At 40.1% G+C, this 19,819-nt stretch overlaps 1 protein-coding gene across 1 annotated transcript in view; it reads right to left on the bottom strand.

Annotated features, from left to right (window-relative positions):
* Positions 1 to 6,070: 6,070 nt before the first annotated feature.
* Positions 6,071 to 19,819, bottom strand: part of ABCG8 (ATP binding cassette subfamily G member 8) — a 14,941-nt gene continuing 1,192 nt past the window's right edge. The window contains exons 2-13 of the mRNA XM_051615612.1: positions 18,989 to 19,093; positions 18,091 to 18,247; positions 16,421 to 16,659; positions 15,878 to 16,010; positions 14,221 to 14,490; positions 12,122 to 12,287; positions 11,940 to 12,032; positions 10,886 to 11,085; positions 10,690 to 10,766; positions 9,104 to 9,371; positions 8,416 to 8,534; positions 6,071 to 7,911 (exon numbers count right to left, since the gene is read on the bottom strand). Of these exons, the coding sequence (XP_051471572.1) occupies positions 7,774 to 7,911; positions 8,416 to 8,534; positions 9,104 to 9,371; positions 10,690 to 10,766; positions 10,886 to 11,085; positions 11,940 to 12,032; positions 12,122 to 12,287; positions 14,221 to 14,490; positions 15,878 to 16,010; positions 16,421 to 16,659; positions 18,091 to 18,247; positions 18,989 to 19,093 (1,965 nt within the window). The 3' untranslated portion in view covers positions 6,071 to 7,773. The remainder of the gene's footprint in view (positions 7,912 to 8,415; positions 8,535 to 9,103; positions 9,372 to 10,689; positions 10,767 to 10,885; positions 11,086 to 11,939; positions 12,033 to 12,121; positions 12,288 to 14,220; positions 14,491 to 15,877; positions 16,011 to 16,420; positions 16,660 to 18,090; positions 18,248 to 18,988; positions 19,094 to 19,819) is intronic.

Genomic DNA, 19,819 nt, shown 5'->3' with positions numbered 1-19,819 from the left:
TGTCAAAATACAGGGTCATTGCACAGGAACTCTGAAGGGATTGGAAGTACTGGGAAAATACCTAGGTATGAGAGTTGGTACTGTGGGTGATAGTGAGAAGACAAAGTAGAAGCTTCAGCATGATGCTTTAGACCTTTTTGGATTCAGAGAGAATGATGTGAGGGCAAGTAGCAGCCCTTGCTGGCAGTTGGGGTCAGTGAAGCACCATTGTGGATCTTGACCTTTCTCTTGAATCCCACTGTCTCCTCCTCAACCACTTCTTGAGGTTTGTTGGAGAAGAAAGCAGTGGCAGCAGCAAGGGCTGCTAAAGGCAACTTGGCTTCTAAGTCCAACTCGATGAAGGAAGATGCTGTGAAGGACTGGTCAGAGCTGCTGAGCCAAGCCTGGTCCTCTCATGCCTTTCCACCATGGAGACTCATGATGGTACCAGTGGTGAAATGACAGCTGGGTGTAACTGGAGACAAAGGAGCATCATCATGTGCCAAAAATTCTGAAGGTTGTTACGTCCAACCTCATAAATCTCACATTTCTCAAATTTGAAAGCAGTTGTAGGAATACTTGTTCTATGAACTGTAATTTAGAATGGTCCTAAAGATGAGTCTGAGTATGGGACAGTGTTTAGCACTGGGACTCTTAGGACTTCATTGCATGATCTGGTACAGGAGTTGCAGCCTGAGGTGAGGCTGCAACCAAAGCAACTGTTGGGTTGCTGAGCCCACTACCTAGCTGAACTCTGAAGGGCTTTCTGCCCAGATCAAAAATAAATTGAACAACTGCCCTTGTTACTTCCACAGGTCCCTGGGAATTCCCTCTGATTAGTTCAGCTAGAAGCTTGATCAGTTCTTGTGTGAAGGTTAGCTTAGCTGTGTAAGTCTTGATCATCTCTAGCAATTGTCCATTTTTAGGGCCCTTGAAACCCTGTGTAAATGAAATTACACCCTAAAAGTTGGAAATATGATAGAAAGTGTATGCTCATTGGAAAATCTGTTGGGCCATATATCTGTAGACTTTGCTTAAACAAAGCTTTTGCTTTCCCTCATGATTTTGTTGACTCAGCCTGTATTTCAAACTCTAATGTTCAAAGTGAGAGAGTTAGTTATACCACATCTCACCTGGTTAACTGTTCAGCATTCCAGGGAAGAGGACAAACCCTGATGAACTGTGGTAGCTGAAAATAAATAGTTATTTAAAAAAAAACAAGCCAAACAAAAGCCCAAACCAACAAAACAAACAAACAAACAAAAAACCCCAAAACAAACCACAACAAAACCCCCCCAGAAAACCCCAGAACAAGCGAAAACAAATAACCCTTTAGTTTTCCATATTGTTTAATCGTTTTAATGACAGCCATATTTTTCATCATTAACAGTACCTATAAAATACTGCGATTGTTTTTATGCTCAGGAATAATTTCTGCATTTGAGTGGCTTTCTCACTGACATCAATAACATTATAAATTTGTCTAAATTCAGCAAGTAAAAACAAGATTGAAAACTATGTTTTATACCACTAGCTGCAGGGGGCATAAAATTACGGTAATTTGTGGGTTTACTACTGTCAGTCATGTACAAGAGGGCTTTTTCCAGTAGAAATTTGTCATTTGCCTGGTGCTGCACATCCTACAAAGCTGCAAGGCATTTTTCTAGTACAAAAAGCACTGAGAAATTCCTTATGAAGTATATAAAGCTAAATAATCATTCAGTTTTATTTTGTCTTCCTTTTAGAGGGGACAAACCTGAAGCAGGTGTGTCCAAAGCATTTGACAGTGGTTGAGCCTCTGCTGTAATGAGGCAACGTGCTTTTCTAGGTAACAATACTTGGACAAAACGCTTTTGTACGTGATTGCCAGTAGGACTTGTGGGTGCTGGGTGGTGATGTGAATGGCCAGAGCCACTGCATGCAGAATTACTGCAGGAGTGGTGGGAGACTCCAGCTTCCTGACTGTTCTCGCTGGCCTGAAGTGCCCCTGTGGCTCCGTAGGGGTGGCAACTTGTGTTTGTATCGCTAGGAATTACCAGCCAAAAGGTTTGTTGGATAATTGTACTAAGGGAATACTGAAAGAGCAAAAAAAGTTGTTTGTGCTCTGCCTTTCTGAGCAGAGGGCAGCCTCTGGGGGTGGTGGCTACCACAGGTTTGACCTCTGACTTACCCACCTGGAAGTTCAAGGACTGCTTTGTGTGACCTAACGTCCTGCAGCTGGCGGCAGCTAATGAGGACAGCACATGTGCTGTTTTTCAAATTTTTCAGTTTGTGCAGCACGTTTTGGTGTTGCCTGGTTTGGAACTCCCATTTTCTTGGCTTTGTGCCTTTCTGCAGCTAGTTGAAGCACTGCTGCAAGGTGATTAGCTATTTGTAACTAAGAGAAGTAGAAGATTGGGTGGTTTCGAAGAAGCAACCATGGAGATGCTACTTGGTTCATTTAGGGCACTCTTCTGAGCATTGTGACTTGTGTCATGAGAAGAAAGATGTTTACTTGTGTCTGGGAGGAGCTGCTGGTGGAGGCTGGACTGGCATAGCAGAGGGCTACTTTTTAATTTTTCTTCTTGCTTTCTCATTAAATCATGAAGTCTTTTTTACTTTAAAAAGAGTTTTGGTGGTTTTTTTCCTGAACTCTTCCCCCAGCCCTCAGTAAATGAGAAGGAGCAAAGGTGTTGGCTTGAAGAATGATGATGTTAACTAGTATAGTTGTGTATCATGGCAAGGCTCTGTGCATTTTGATTTTGAGTTTGTGAATGTTGATAAATTTCCAGTTGGTCTGCATTTGCTGAAAATTCAGTACTGGAGTAGTAGATTACTATCTTATGGACTAATTTGCTTGTGTACAAAATATGAATAGATTTTTACATAAGTGGCATCATTTCTCTACTCTCCATATGCGTTCTGGCCAGTTCTTTTAACATTTCTGCCTCTAAACCCACTTGTTAAACATTTAAAAAAATAAGGTGAGACAGAAACAGTACTGAGATATGCCAGGAAACAGCAAAATCTGATTAGATGCCTATAAAGCAGTAAAAGATCCAAATGTGTTGTTGATGGGAGATGCTGGTTCTGGAGCTGTGATATGAAGGTCAAGGGAAGAGGGTCTGTTAAGTCAAGGTTTCTTAGCGCTGGAAACATGAGAATGATCAAGTTGTAACCATGAAAACAAAATAATCTCAACAAATTTTGCAGTTCTCAAAATAGCCATGTATGATTTCATGACAAAAATAAACATCACCAAATAGCTTTATAATTAATTATATAAATTTGCAACAGCACTTCTATAAATTATGGATCTGAATTGCTTTCTAAATATTCCCTGAAAAAACTGGAGCTATCAGTCATTATGGTTGTGTGCCTATATACATATGTATATAATCTATTCATTCAGATACCTCTACATATAAATATTAATATGAACACACGCCCATATATATATGCTTTTTAAAGCTCGTCAGTTCTTAAAAGGGTTAAGCAGTTTTAAAATTACTTCAACGCACTGCTTAAACATTGTTGCCTTAATTAATAGCTGCTAACATATGAAGGGCTTGTCTTGGCTCTCAAGAGTACAGAAAAAAGAAGCAGCGTGTCACAGAGCTCCGTGTATACTGTTTCTTGTCTACTGCCATTAAAATGAATCATTGTGGCTAGAACCTGAAAGGTTGCTTTATTTGTGGTACAAGTGGACACACCAACACCTGTAATTTCTTACCCATAGAGTCTCCTTGCGTAGTGTATTGTCTGTGGGGTTTTATTAAAGGAATTTCTTAGGATTTTTTTTAATATATAAAAAGGGATGGCTATTGATACTTGTTACTGATGAAGCATTTCTGAATGCATTTTGCAGTGAAGAAATATGGGATTAAACTTCCAACAGCTACTTATTAATTTAGCTTAGCCAGAGTCCTTTCGAAACGACAAGTTAAAAGCATTTTGGAGGGCTCCCACTACCCATGAACCAATATGCAAAGCAGTGTTTCTATAGTCCATTTTCCAGTGCTGTAAAAGTTTGTCCCTTTTGCCAAGTGGAGAGACTGCATAAACTTGGAGTGCAGGTTGGGAAGGAACTTCACACCTCTCCCTGTCTTAAATATTTTACATAAAAAAGACAATTTTTCAATTTATTCATATCTGTTTCTTTACATAGAGACAAGTCCTCTAGTACATGGAGGTGTTGTAACAACACACAGTTCTGTTGTCCACACACTGTTTTATTTTTATATTATCCTTGCAACCAAGACATCTGTTATTTTTCGTTCTGTATTTGGAGAATTTTCCTTACAAATATCATTGTTGCTTGTAGCTGATGTTCCCATTCCCAACCAATGTGGAGTGGCCAGTAAGATTTATTTCTTGCAGTATCTCTCTTACGATCTTTATTGTTTGCATTGCATTTGTTGTTGTAGTGCTACAGGCTTGTGGCAGAGTGGCTGGAAGGCAGCCCAGTGGAAAAGGACCTTGGGTTGTCGATCAACAGCCAGCTGAACATGAGCCAGCCTTCTTGGCCCAGGTGGCCAAGAAGGCCAACAACATCCTGGCCTGCATCAGGAGTAGTGCAGCTAGCAGGAGTAAGGAGGTGATCATGCCCCGGTACTAGGCACTGGTGAGGCTTCACCTCAAGTACTGTGTCCAGTTCTGGGCCCCTCAATACAAGAAGGATGTCAAGTTGCTGGAGCGTGTCCAGAGAAGAGCTACCGAGCTGGTGAAGGGTCCAGAGAACAAGTCTTCTGAGGAGCGGATGAAGGAACTGGGGTTGTTTAGTTTGGGGAAAAGAAGGCTGAAAGGAGGTTGTAGTGAGGTGGGTGTTGGCCTCTTCTCCCAAGTAAGGAGAGACAGAACATAACGAAATGGCTGCAGGTTGTGTCAGGTGAGGGCTAGATTGGTTATTAGGAGCAATTTAGTCACTGAAAGGGTTGTTAGGCACTGGAACAGGCTGCCCAGGGAAGTAGTTGAGTCACCATCCCTGGAGGTATTAAAAAAGATGTGTAGATGTGGTGCTTAGGGACATGGCTTAGTGGTGGAATTGGCAGTGCTTTGTTCATGGTTAGACCTGATGATCTTAAAGGTCTTTTCCAGCCAAAATGATTCTGTATTTGGGGACTGCTGTAAGTTTAGCTATACTGATACATGGAGTGCAGGCAGGAGGGCATGCCGACCTGCTGCTGATACAGGGGAGTCTGAGGAAAAGGAACTGCTACTCTGAAACTTGGAAAGCAAAGCTGTGCTGAGATTAAATAATGTTATTTAGCTTTAGAACTCCTGGGAAGTTCCTCCACTAACCATTTTTTTTTGCAGCAGCATCTCCTCTGTGGAAGTGTGAAACCTTTCCTGCACACAACTAACGTGAAACAGGACACGAGCATAGACGCCGAAGCACAGAGTGTGATCTTCTGTGGCAGAGAGGTGCAGAACCCCCCCAAAACTTGCACTGTTTTGCAACTCCAGGTAGTGCTAGTGGGGCAGGTGTGCCATCCACCCACTCTTCCCTGTGCTCTTCTCTGTACTCAGCCCCATGGTGTGCTATTGTTAGGCATGAATACTAATTGCTGGTGTTTCAAGGCTCCTATCTTCTTATTGCTAAAGCCTGTAACAATAATCACAGCCTATATTCCCTATCTCTAGGCATCAAGGAAACAAGATATGATCATAGGCAAAGTGCTAATGTAATTGTAGTATATGGAATATGAGCTTTTTCTGTGTAAACACAGGCCTGGCCACATCCTATGATAGCTCTTCCTACACTCCATGCGATGGCTGTTCCTGGGCTCACTGCTCAAGTCCCCATTATGTACATATCTACCCTTGTCATAACACCACCTCTGAAACACTCACACTGTTTGGTCCTGCCACATAATGTTAAGAGGGTGGAATTTAAAATGGAAAAAGGCTGTTTAAGTAATGTCAGCAGCCTGAGTAATTTCACAAAAGGAAGGAAATTCAAAGTTAAGGCTATGGAATATTCTTATCTAGATGCCTGAAGATTTCTGTGCGTGACAATGTGCCCCTAAAATTCCAAGCTGTCCCTTATGTCTTTAATTTCTCCCATTGTGTCTCTCCTTTTTTTATTAAGCATCAAAGTGAATTCACAACAGAGAGTCAGCCTAGAATTTAATCCTCTAAATACCTTGAAAATAGAGGTTTAGACTAGAAGTACCAATATATACCCTTAAAACTTCAGTGTAATATAAAAGAGATGCTAATCACAACAGATCATTACAAAGAAGAGTAAACCACTTTAAAAAAAATTAAGTGTCTTAAATGTAATAAAAAGGAATAATTAAGAATCAAACAGGAAGCTGCTGTTCTGACAATTTAATGATGCTGAATTGGACTGAAAGAATTGGCTTTGCCATTAACAGGCAGTGAAAATCTGAGAATTTCAAAATGGCACTAGGATCAGATAAGTGTTTTTTTTTTTTTAACTCAAATGTAGCAGAACCACAAAGAAATGATAGAGTTTACCTTAGAAAAACCTTGGAGTGTTCTGGATTCTTGCTGCTGCCTGGGGCTGGAGTTGTTATACTATCAAATCTGCTTAACATCTTTAGACTAGGGTCTTCCTGGTAATTTACTACCACATAGAGCCTGTGGAAAGTAATGTGGCAGTCCTCATTGCCAAATAGAATAATAAAACATGGATGTTTTTTCATTCTTATTTCTTTAAAAAAAAAAGAAAAAGGATTTATATAACAGTGTCTGGGGCATTATAGCCCATTACACTAGGAGTTTTCCACTCTGTGCAACATGGAATTGAAAGTAGCAGATGTGCTTTGGGTGTCTGTATATAAGCACAGAGATATGCTTCCAAACATTTAAAATCAAGCAAGCTACCTTTATAAAATACTCACAACAACTACTCCTAATTTGCCCATGCTTTTACCATGACTGTGTGAATTACAGCCATTTATTTACTGATACTCATTTTATGAGGATTTCTGTCTTACGGGTGAGCGTAACTAAGTGCACAATTACAGGCATTTCATAGATGGCACCATTTGATTTTTAATTACTGGAGGGAGAGGTTTGGTACTGAGATTCCTAGGAACCAAACTTGGCAAGTTGCTGTGATTTGTATTGCCACAGAGAAAGATGTGATTAATAACAATGAACTGGTATGTGTTTATAGTGCACAAATAAATCCAAGAGAGTGAGATAAATTTCTCCTTTACAAAAGATCATCTGTACAATACCCATTTTGGGCATCAACAGTGTCTAAATGGAACACAAAGGCAAAGCCCTAAAATACATCACTCAGTAGAAACAGGACAGGCTCAGTAACAGTTGTATTGTCCATCTTTGCATGATCTCCTGAAGCATCAGTAAAATTTTGTGTCTTGCTTTCCTCTACAGTGTTCTTATGAGGGCTGAATGTTATATTTTACAGAAAGCAGTGGTTTGGGTGTGCTGAACCCTCTTTTCTCAGAGCTCTCAGGATGAAGTACCTGATCCCTACATGTTCAAACGTTATGGACTAACACATCAGGTATTAAGTCCCTTTAAATCAGTGACCCCTATGTTAGAATATTTGAAGGTGTGGAGAACTCATAAGCGTCCTGTCACCTAGGAAAACCCTATGCCATAAAAAAAAGCCACAAACCAACCCCGCAAGCCGCAGCCCCAGGCTGTGGCAGGCTCCTGCCTGCCGACTCCTGGTGTTCTGCTGCCATCCCGTGGCCGCCGCTCCCGGCTCTCCCCTGCCCGCCTGCGGAGGTGACCAAAAAATAAACCCGTGGGCCGAGCCTGGTTTCTTGCACGGCACGCTGTAACCTGCTGCCTCCTCTGCGCGGTTTGCTGTTACCAGTCTTGGTTTGATTTCTGCTTGATGAACCTCAGGGATAAGTAGTATAGAAGCAGGAAGCTGCCGACGATACCAGCCAGGACGAGATAGCTCACATAGAGGGGATGGGAGTCCAGGTCCAGAGCCTGAGTGACCTGAAACCACAGCACAAAATTAGGATCAGACACAGAATGTTCATGCTGCATCTGCCAAGTGTGTTTTACATACGAACTTCCCTGGCCCCTGCCACCTTTCCTCCTTGGTTTCCAGCTGGATGTGACTTTCAGAGCCGTTTGATAGCTGGTTACAGCTACACTGTGCCTAGGGGCTGGGTGGGCTATTTCCAAGGAATACAGTTCAGCTTCTGAACAATTTCAGCAAGCACATATTTGGAGCATGTGTTTCAATGGTTGCCCCTTTTATTTATTTATTTTTATTTTTTTTTCTTCCACTAAAAAAGATAAAGGATAAGAGAAGTGACTGCTGTGGGGACATTTGGAGGGACAAATTTAAAATATGCTAAGCCTAACATGACTTAACGTGTTGGTTTAGTGCATGCCAAATTTGAGGCCTGCAACATTTACTTAAATATGATGGGCATATAAATAGCATTCTAATTAGTTATCAAATGTTTGTAACAATTCTTATTAGTGACTTACGGGTATTCGAAGTGTAATATTTTCAACAGTTATTTCGTATGTGAGGTCAGCGAACTGAATTTGCATCATGCCTTGAAAACTCCATCTGAGAAAAGAGATCTTAGAAACCCAGAATGGAACTAGAAAAAAAAAAAAAAAGAGAGAGAGAGAAAGAAAGAAATAAATATATAATCAAACACAAAACTTGAGACCTGAAAAACTGCTGTGTTGCTGCTAAATACAGCAGGTTTGTCTAATTTCTTGACAATCAGAGGCTGTAAACATCTAACAGTTTATCCTGGGGGAAAATTGCAGATACACTTCATATTGTTATGTGGAGATGGGAAATTAGAATAGAGCTCATGTCCATATTTATCCATCTCCCACTGTCAACTAAGTCTCACTGGAGCTCAGTCTTCATCTACTGAATGTAATTCTTCTTACTGAAAAATTTTCGCAACCATATAAGAATTGAGCCTTTCACTCAGTGAGCTTTGTTCACCAAACTTAATGTTACTCTGTTTTCAGATAGAGAAACAGATGTAGAATGAATGATCTGACTTCCCTGTTACCACCCAAGAAGACAATTGCAAAGGTAGGAATAAAGCTGAGTTTTCTTGCACAGGACATACTCAGCCTCACAACAAGCAGTCACTGGTTAAAACCACCCGTGTTTGACTTCAGAGGGATGGTGGGAGCTTTGTCTTACCTGTCCAGAGGTTTTTCAGGCTTATCACAAAACCACCACTCAGGTAGAATGATGTAAAAAGGACATTGCCAAAGAAGGCTGAGAGCTGTAATGTGGGCAGCAGAGCTGCCACCCAAAGCGCCATGGCACGGGCACTGTATACGGCCAGCCACACCAAGAGGAAGTTCAGCAGGAAATGTTCTGGCTCAGGAACAAGGTTTGCCAGCCAGTAGATGGGAACAGCATAAATGATAACAAAAACACAGTGCTCTGGGAGCTCCCCCAAAATCTGTTTGGGGGGGAAGAGAGAAAGAAAAATAAGTTGAATTATCATCATGAAACCTGAGGTGCACCTCCATGTAGGTATGGACTATAAATACTACTGGGAATACTCCCTGAGAATGCCATCACCCCCCTGTTAGGTGTTGTCAGTGACATGCAAAAGTAATCCACAACAGAAATCGATATCCTCACTAATTTTTTTTCTCCAGTTGTGACAATTCCTATAACTACTTGTTAAAATGAGAGGATTCTTGTTAGAGATTAGATGTCTTGTTACAGTTTTGGCAGCTTCTAAGAATTCAAGATGCTTTCCCCGAGAACTGGTGTGTTTGATAACAGTAATACTGTTACTGACTCATTACAACTGTATGTTTTGCCCAAATTTGGTTGAACCTAGAGATCAAATTTGAGACCAATTTGGCTGTTGGTCACTTCCCTACTTTGTCCCAAAGGCAGTCCAGTTAGTAACAACTTAACTCATTGTAAAACAAAAACAAGCTTAGGATTTTCTCAACTATCTAAAGGTATGTACAAAGAGTATTCTGATTATTTTTTCCAGAGAGGTTGCTACTATCCTTTAATACTAAGATTGTAACAAATTTCATTGATTTCTCTATGAATAATGTGCAATCTTTGTGACACAATGCAAAGATTATTTTTCTCCGGCGACCACTAATAAGCATTTAAAATCTTGTGCAGAAATGGAAACCTAAATTATAGATGCCATGGCAGGCAGAACTCCTCTGACAGTGGCAACATCACAAAGAAGGGATTATTCTAAATGCTTGTGGAAAAGAGAAAGTTCTAAATTTATTCCCAGAAACGGTCTCTTTATGCACTTAATACAATCATTTGACCAGTACAGGTCCAAGCAACTACTGGTGATGTCACAATAAGCATTTTGTCACTTTCATTTTGCTTTGCTTTAGCATTTAATACAAATCTTTTTGTTTTACAGATGAAGATGTGTAATCAGACTTTCAAAGATGCTTCATCAAATGAAATATGCAGGTATGTGTAACTGTCTAAACCCTCAAATTTGAGCCTGAGATGTCTCAAATTTCAGCTAAACAATCCAAGGAAAGATTCTTCTTTGGCTTTTCTGGGTTGGGATCCCAGCCATGGCTTATGGCAACAGATCTCAAGTAGTGTGAGATTTAATCTATTAATGCCAAGGAAGCAAGAACGATAGCCTCAGCTGGCAGACACAAAAGAACATCAAGTCTGGTATGAATGTGGTAGTTTAAAAAACACAAACAAGCCAAAGCCGTATTGTATGATATTAAAGCTAGCTGTTTGTATTTCCTGGCAACAAAATCAATTACCTTAGCAAAGAAGTATGGGCTAACAGAGTACATTCCATCTTCCAAGTCATGATAAAGCATAGCTCTTTCCGAATGGCCTGCAGGGTAGGAACAAACACGTTGATTTCATCCTGGGGTTGCATTAATGTTTTCATTGATTTATGAATTTTCTTATTTTGATTTTTTTAATGACATTTACAAGAAAACTGGCACTTACATTTGGCAATAACATCCAAAATCACTGTGAATGGGACTAGTGCACCTATCATGTACAACAGTGCTGTTGTGTCACGAATAGAGAGTCCAGTTTTGTCATGGCCATAGTACAAAAATCCAATTAATAATGACATGAGAAGGGCCTCAAATCCATGGACTAATAACGTTGCAAGATCTCTGAAGTCATTGGAGACTTGACGACTAGGAAAACAGCAACATTGACCATAAGGGATAGTACTTACTAATGCCTGTTATATTCAGATACATTGCTTCAAACACTCTGCTAAAATCAGTTACTGGAACCTCCTGACTTTGAGTAGGATGGGAGTTGGGCTGTCTGCTTCTGTAAAGGATTTTACCTAATCACAACTACTGAGCTTATGTAGCCACCCAGTATTTCAGAAATGAAATGCTGAAATCTTGAAGGAAGGCAATGAGGTGTGACTGATTTCGGAGACTGAGAAGCAGTTACTTCAATTACAGAATTCTCTCTGTTAAAAGACCTGCAGCGTATGCTAACAACAGCTGATACCAGTAGTGATGTTCTACAAGTGTTAAACCTGTTGATCATGTTTCTTTTGAGTATGCAAACATGAGACCCAACTATAATACCCACCAAGGCTGGCTATAATCAGTGAAGCCTCCTGACCTCAAATCTGAGGCAGAGATGTGAGGATGGCAATGTCAGAGCCAGCCTGGGATTGCTGAAGGCTGAGTTCTCTACCCCTTGACACGGACAACAGGATGGCGGTGCGCAAAACTGGAACACACATTCCTGAGCCTGGAGGCTCCTGCTGCTCCTTAATGCTGCAGGCTCCCAGCAATATGAGCTGGAGGTGTTTGTGTCTGGAAGGAGCCCTGGGGCCATACATTTGGCTGCTGTCCTGCTCAGGGGGCTGGGGTGAGCTGGTGTAGCAACACCTCTGCTCTGCTGCTTGCTCGGGCCTAGCACAAGGCGTGAACTTCGAGCACACGTGAGGTTCTCACTTTGTGCTTCTGTCTTATGCTTTAAAATGCAAATGGGCATGGACTGTTCATGCTGAAGATAAGGTTACCTTAATAATATAGTGAACTGCTTTAAGACTCCTGGTAACTGATCAGTTGAACAATGAGGCATGATGATAGCTTCTTCTGAATTCAAATGGGACCTGCCCAAAATGAAAGAGAAAAAAAACCTGACATTAGCACAGGCTGTAGCTGTTATTCCAGATCTGCTCTATGACACTCTTTCCTTTACCTTTGCTTGCTGAATGTGGTTGCAACTTTATCTCCTTCAGTAACTTTCCATAAGAAATCATCAAAATCTTTTACTTTTTCTAGGAACAAGTTGGCAAGAGTATTTGCTCTTTTTCGGCTTTCCATCTCCTTTTCTGCGTTCTGTTTATCAATACTGGTCAAATCAACTGCAAGACATTATTTGAGGTGAGTCCATATGCTACAGATGTGATAACTTTATCATGTATGTAGAATCAGAGATTTCATCAAGAACAGTCTGTATGACCTGTGTTCATGCATTAAATTGCAATGGTTAAAACTTTATCAGTCACCTTAGGTAATTAGAGAACAGATTGTTAATGTGTATTTTGTCTTGGGAGACATTTGTTACCTAGTTCAATGAATCACTGAGAGATTTCATAATTTCTTATCATACCATTAGAAACTACTGTTTCAGATTTTTCTAAATTAGTAAGTGGCTTGAGAGGCGAGCTGAGAATAAACAGTTTGAATTTCCTTCCTGGCATGTAGGCATTTACAATCTGTTATGTGACTTTGACTTAAATAATGTTTTTTCCTCCATCTGCAAAATTAGTTATAATCTTTTCTTGTATCTTACAGAGAGGCCATAAACTTTACCTAATACTGAGAAAGCCCAGGTAGAATATTATCTAAGGACAACATAGTAGCAGCAACAAGATTTGACTCAGCATCATTTGTTTTACTTAACAAAATTATTTTTTTCTTTAGACTAAACTTATACTAGTGTTTTCCAATGCTGATCTCCAGTGCAGAGTGATAATACCTGATGTTTTGCAGATGCTTTCTGAGAGAACTATTGCTGCGCATTTTGTAACTCCTTACATTGGGCTGATCATCTCTGGACTCTTCAGCAGGAGTCCATCTGAAATGAGTTGCAGCCCGCCCTACCTCTTCCTTTCTGCCATGGTGTCCTGTTTTTTTATCAAACACGCAGACAGCATTTGTGCATTTCCGTCGGGTGCTCTTTCATGCTGTGGCATCCTCTAGCATCCTGTTGCATTTCCACCTTCCTGCTGCCTATATTAGTCTCCTCTCCTCCTATGGGTACTGACTCTGTGCATATCACTAAATTATCTTCCACCCCCTCTTTCTCATCCCTCCTTGCCTCCATGTCATAGAGGCTTGTCTCTGTGGCCACAGGCTGTAGCAACAAGTTTCCCTAGGAGTGCCTGATATTCTCTGTTCCCATACTGGGGTGCTGCAAGCCCTCCTCAAGGCTGTACGTGGCTGAGAAGGACTGCTCTGAACAATGGTGCTGACAAAGGTCTTTTTGTAGGGCTTGACATGGAGGTTAACTTCTGTTTATCTCTGCACAGCTGATACCAGCTGACCCTGTCTGCCACATAGGCACAGCCGAAGAGGTTACTCCAGAACATTGCAATTGGTGTCTGTACAAGGTTTCCTAGCTAACATGAGTGCAAAGACCTGAGGGCTGGAACTGAATTGACCTCTGTGGTAAGAGTCTATTGCCATTAGATTAACACGGCCAGATTCCCTTTGTGTGTAGCAAAAACCAGAAGACGGATGGATGTGGAACCATGTAGTTACCTTTTGTTGAGTAGAGGAATAGAAGGGTTGCTGTTCTAGGTTTTTTTTTTTTCCCTTCCAATAAAGTCTGGTGGGCAGCACTTCCCTTTCCTATTTAGCATTCCAGGTATGTATTATTCCTCACCCTGGGAAGCTACCTTACCATATTTCTTGATTTAGAAGTCAGAGAACTGGCTACAGAAAGCAATTCATCAGGCCATCCATGTCTTTCTCAGTGAGGGTAAAAGTTTCAACCAGCTAAAACATGAGAGTAAGAGTGCTAAACATGTGGAAGAGTTGCTACACCTGGCAGGGTTAGAAGGAAGATTATTTAAAATTTATTTTGTCCATACCTCTTGGCTTAGTTGCATTTCCTGTACTGACAGATAAGGAACTTATTAAAAACTGAGCTTGCTACAGTATTGATTTGAGTCAGTTATAAGGCATTTCTAAGGCAGTGATGGTCAATAAAAATCAATGCTAGCTGATACTCTTTAGGAAAGCAAATGATTCCCAGTAACTTTTTTTTTTATGGTAGTGTTTGATACTAACCATAGAAATCTGCAGGATTGCTGTACCTTGGGCAGGGATAGCCTAGTTCAGTGAAATACTGGACCATGTCTCTTGCTGTTCCAGAATAGACAGTGACTCCAGAAGTCATCAGAAGAACTAAATCAAACAGTTGGAAGATATCTGACCGGGGCTGATGAAGTGAAAGAAGAACTAATCTGTTTCCTCTGGCCAGTCTGGATAATGTTATCATGAGGTTATGTGCAGTAAAACTGTCCAGTCCAGATGTGGGTTCATCAAGTATGAGTATTCCTGCCAAAGAGAATAAGTTTAGCAATGGAAAGCAGCATGTTTGAATTCCAACATGTGCTCTAAGTGAAATGGTGTTAGTGCATGAAATCTCACTGATACATTCTTTTTTTTTTTTTTTTTTTTTTAAAGTTCAAAGTATATCTCATACCAGCATTACATATTATTCAATAATGGCAATTTCTTCCCCTATCTGACTGAACATGATGACCAAGAGTAATTACTTTAAATCTTATCTTGCTTCCCTTGGAAACAAGATTTTTTAAATTATTCTTTTCACTGGGATGAATTTAGGTTCCTTATTAAGTTTACATTCCTCTTTGCAGTTTTTGCACCTTGACTGTACAAGCATCAGGTACATTAATATTAGTTAGTACAATAGTATTAATTTTATACCCTGCCTACTGAAATATTTTAATCTAAATGCCTGATATTTAAACTTCTTACATTATATGTATGTAAATACTCACACAGTATTAATTTAGATAGCTACTCCTCACAACCTATGCTTTATTTTGCACCTATTTTCACATATATATGAAAAGAGTTGCATATGTTTGGATTTTTTGTTTTCTGGTTTTGCAGTTGGTTGTTATAAACTTGAAAGGGTTTTATTATTTTGCATTGTTTGTGTTATTATAGAACTTAATGGCCTCAATCAGTACTGCAGATTTAGTCTCCTGTTTTGCTTCTCTTGAAGACAATGGAAATTTCTAGTCCACCTGTGGTATAAGTCAGCCACGTCAGTGAGTTGCACAAGACCACAAAGACTTGACTATGCAGCCAAGAAAATGACCTTGCCTATTAACATTGTGCATGTAAATGGGCTGGGTTGGAGGAAAGCAAAACAATCTTGATGTTATAATAGGCCCACAGCCTTCCAAAGTAACTTGTGGCGTGCGGTCAGATAAAAAACAAACCTCATACTGGTATGCACAAACCAGAGTGCAGCTGTGAGGGTGATTTCAGGCCACTTTCAGTAGCCTGCGTGATGGTGGTTTTAGACAGCGGTGTGTGAAGGCTCCCAGGAGTGCTCTGCCTGGCTCTGTCCCCATTTTTCCAGTGGCAAAGGTGACTGAAGGGAAAGTGGATTGGCTGCTGAAATACTAAATTTACAGAATTATTACTGTAACAATTATAGTATAATCTGATTTCATTGTAAGCAAATGGACCAGCACCCCGTCTCTGTGTCTGACTTTGCTATGGAGAGGTAGCGTCTGGCAGAGGGTGGTGCAAGATTTGTTAAGTGTCCTGAGTATGAACTCTTCAAGGTGCCCCAGGGGCAACTGTGTGTATGATCCATCTCTGAAAGCTTCTATCTGCATTCACTGCTCCCTTTCCCCTGGTGGCCCCTGCTGGGCACGAGAAAGGTGGCAGGGTTTCTGCTCACCTGGGTTCCAGAGCAGCTGCACCCCGATGCTCACTCTTCGCCTCTCGCCTCCCGAAACGCCACGGAGGTACTCGTTCCCTACCCTGGTGTTTGCACACTGGCGCAAGCGTAGCTCTGCTATGACATCTTCTACCTGGGGGGACCCGGAGGGTAACAGAGATAGAGTTTATTCGCACATTCATGCATAGATAAAGCTGAAACTATGATGAAAGTGGTTAAAATTCGACTGGATGTTTCTGTGCTATCTGATCGAGAGGCACTTGAAAACAAATCTTGATGTTAGAGATAACATTAAAAAAGGCTCAGTGATCAGCAATTTAGTTGTTCTTTCAGCCTCTCTAATGCTTTCTTTAGATTGTGATTTTTTATAATCTTTGAAACAATTGCTGGTTTCTATCTTGAAAGAAGAAAAAGGCTTATAATTCGTAATCTCAATTAAAAATGCTAGATTGGCTGTTCTGACTCTAAACACAGAGAATCTCTTGGACAGTTCCTGTCAGACACATTTTTGACAACTTTATTTTTTCTCAACAGCTTAATTACCCTTTTTTCCCTTTGTGACTCTGAAAAAAACTTGGGAAGACGCAGTTTGGCAACAAACAGTAGTGTTTCTCTGACAGTCAGGTGGGGGAGCAGTCGGTCATCCTGCCGCACGTGTGCGATGCATTTCCTAACAAGCTGGGGAGTGCTGGGTTTGTTATTGATCGTAATTTGGCCAGACTGGATTTTGCCTCCATGATCCCGGCAGGTTATCACGTCAAGCAAGGATGTCTTTCCTCCAGCTGGAAAAATCAAAATTTAAAATGAAATTAACTTCCAAGGGATCATTTTGAAAAGTGGTTTAGTCACAGACAGAGGATAGAAGTTTTGGTTCCTTAACATCTTTTCCCCAGCCCAAAAGCTTTTCCCAAAGCTTTTCCAAAGCAACGGAGACAGAAATGTCTTGAAAGAAAATACTGACTACAGGCTCATGTTCAGGAATGCTCTCTCCTCTGGAATGGAGTACGTGGCTTTAACCTTTGTCATTTCTCAGCAGCATTGGGTAGTTGGGCATTGAGAAGAGCTCTATGAACTCAAGAGGCAGGATCTCTTTTCCTCTTGTTACCACTCTTTCACTTTTCAAACACAGCTGAAAGGTGGACAGCATCGTGCAACAGCTGCAGGGCTGGCATCTAGATGCTCGGCAAGAGCTTGCTTTGTGGAGGGAATTGTGAATTCAGAATCAGCTGCTGGAACAGCTGAGCAACTACAGCACTGAATTCTTATACAGACAGTAAGAATCTTAATAATGATTGAAATAAAAATTATTATGACTTAAGTAAGACAAAGTAATTTAAATAATTAAGAAAAGCTGGCTCATACTCAGAAGTAAGAAAAGTGAAACAGTGAAAACAACACCTGGTTTGGAATTAAATAGCAAATAGTTTTTCCTTTTTGCTGTATGATAATGTAAATACACAGAGCTCTCATATTGTGAAGAGATGTCATTTATTTCTAGTCTCCCTGTTGAAAGATTAACTCCACACTTGTTTCTTAATATATACATTTTTAAAAAGGAACCCATCTATCTGTAAACCATGTATTGCTCTATTTAAGAGTGACATATTGATTGCCATTGACAATGTGAAACCCATCAGCAGTTTAATCCATTTTATGAAGGCATTTGATGAAACAGATGATAAACAGCTTTTAAAAATAGTTTGACTAGTTTGCTGAAAGGGGTTTGTGCTCAGTCTATGTTGCCTTACAAAGGTGCTGTATCTATAACTCAATATGTTATTTCATCACAAGCTTTTCTTTTTATTATCAGGAGAATCTCTAAGGTACAACTTCAAATACGTTAAGAATATGTGCAAAGAAAAAGTTCCCATGGCAATGGGGAAGAAAAACCTCTTTTGTAGAAATGAAGTCAGCCGTGAAGCTGATTCATGTCCAGCAGAGCTGGGACTGCAGGCTGCAGTTAAAACAATACCTCATGGCACCTCAGGAAACAAATAGCAAATATGTACAAGTCATAACAAAATTGGTTAAATCCCCCTCTCTCCCCTATCATCCCTTGTTTCCTCATACATTTTAAATAATGTTTTTGTGACACATTTCCAATATTTTTTTCACAACTAGATTTTGCCATTTGAAAGACTGCAGATTATTGCTCTTGGCTGTGTATGTTTTATCTGACAGTTGGTCAAATAATGAAATTTGGTTGGTCTTACCAGTGCTTCCTATAATAGCTAGCATCTGACCACTCTGAACTTTTAAATTCAGATTCTGGATTGTTAACACGTGAGAACGGGGATCTGATTTCCAGGTCCATGGCATTTTCATCTGCGCCAGGTTTTCATACCAGGGAATCTGGGATGTCATGTTAACCTACCAAAGAAAGAAACAAGTCCCTTCAATTCAAGCAATAAAATATTTAGCAACAAATATCTTCCAACTTATGTCATTACAAGCTGGGAATATGTTAAACTATATTGCTTATGTTCAGAAATACATGGAAGAAAGTTCTTTTACAGCCAAGTATGGTTTTCATACTTTTCTTCTTATTCTGTTAATCACCAAGGCTATCTCTGTCCTCCTTTACTTTGGTAATTTATTGCTATTGTAAATTTTAAATGTTTAATTTTTTTAATATAATTTGAAATTATGCAAAAGACTGTGAAATCTACTTTGAATTCCATGTTGACACAAAGGAAGATGAAAAATGTCACTGATTCCCTGAAATCCTCCTTGTTTGTCATCCTCTGTCTCCTGGATACTCATTCCTGCCAGCAAGATCTCCCACCATCCCTCGCTGGACAGAAAGTCCCTCTGCCCCAGCCCTCAGAGGAATAATTTGGCTCAGGAGTGAGAAAAAACAGCCTAGAAACAGACCCCTTTTCCTGTCTTATGCCCTGGCTTTACTAGATAGGCTTACAATGGTGGGTTTAGTCTGCTGTCAATATTGCAGCCAAGAGCATGATTCTGCTCACAAAACTGTGTATTTATGCAACAGTCATGTGAACTTTGTCTCTTCAGCTTCAACTTTGGCTTTTAAAAATGACTTGTTTATATAAGTAGGCATTACTGGACATGCTCCCTGCTGAAGAGAAGTATATATTACAACTTTACCTGGTAGTTGAGTTCTTTCACTTCAAGAACGTTTGATTTTCCACTGTATGTGAAATACAGACTGTTATCTTCTTCAGAGCTAAAAATAGTGTCCTGGGCCTTGGTCTGGAAAAGTTGTTAGGTTAATTACAATAATTATTTACAATACTGAAAGTGCTGTTAAAAATATAATTCAGAAAACGTAAAGCAAAAAAGAAAATCTATTTTATGGGATGTAAATGTATTGCTGATGAGTTACTGTAGTGCAAAAGTCTGAAAGGTTGAAATTAGTTATCTGTTAATCAGTGTGAAATGTACTTTGATCTAGCAACGTGTGTGAGGGCCAAACATGCTCTGCTGTGCTCTTCTGTTTACTTTCAGTTTAAATGGGATCACTTTCAAAATGGAGATAAATTTCATGCCACTATAAAGAGATGAGTCTCTGTTTTTGAGGAAAAAATGTACTGTTTCAGCAATGTTAGTCTTCTAGATCAAAATGTTGTATATTGGAATTCATAGGTTATGTCAGCTAAAAATTAAGGCTCACTGGAAGTATGTTATTGAATTCTATAGGGACTCATTAATTTGGAGGTTTTACAAACAAGTAAGCATGCAACTCTTAAGTGCAGTCTCTTTTTCTCCCCTTTGTTTTTTTAAATCCAGTTTGTCAGCTGGAACTTGGTGTTCTGAGGTATGAATTAAAATAAGAGTCCCTATGTGGCTAAGTTAATCTTTTGCATATAGCTGCAACTAAGATGTCTTTGCTGAGGCAGCTTTCTGGCTTTGAGTTTAATTCTTTGTGCGTGCCTGTAGTTTTTACTCCAGACAGCCATATCTCTCCCAGAGCCTTGT

The sequence above is a fragment of the Apus apus genome, chromosome 3, assembly GCF_020740795.1.
Source record: "Apus apus isolate bApuApu2 chromosome 3, bApuApu2.pri.cur, whole genome shotgun sequence".
In the NCBI taxonomy this organism is placed as follows: domain Eukaryota; kingdom Metazoa; phylum Chordata; class Aves; order Apodiformes; family Apodidae; genus Apus; species Apus apus.
The sequence above is the reverse complement of the archived record's forward strand: the minus strand, read 5'-3'. Positions and strand labels throughout refer to the sequence as shown.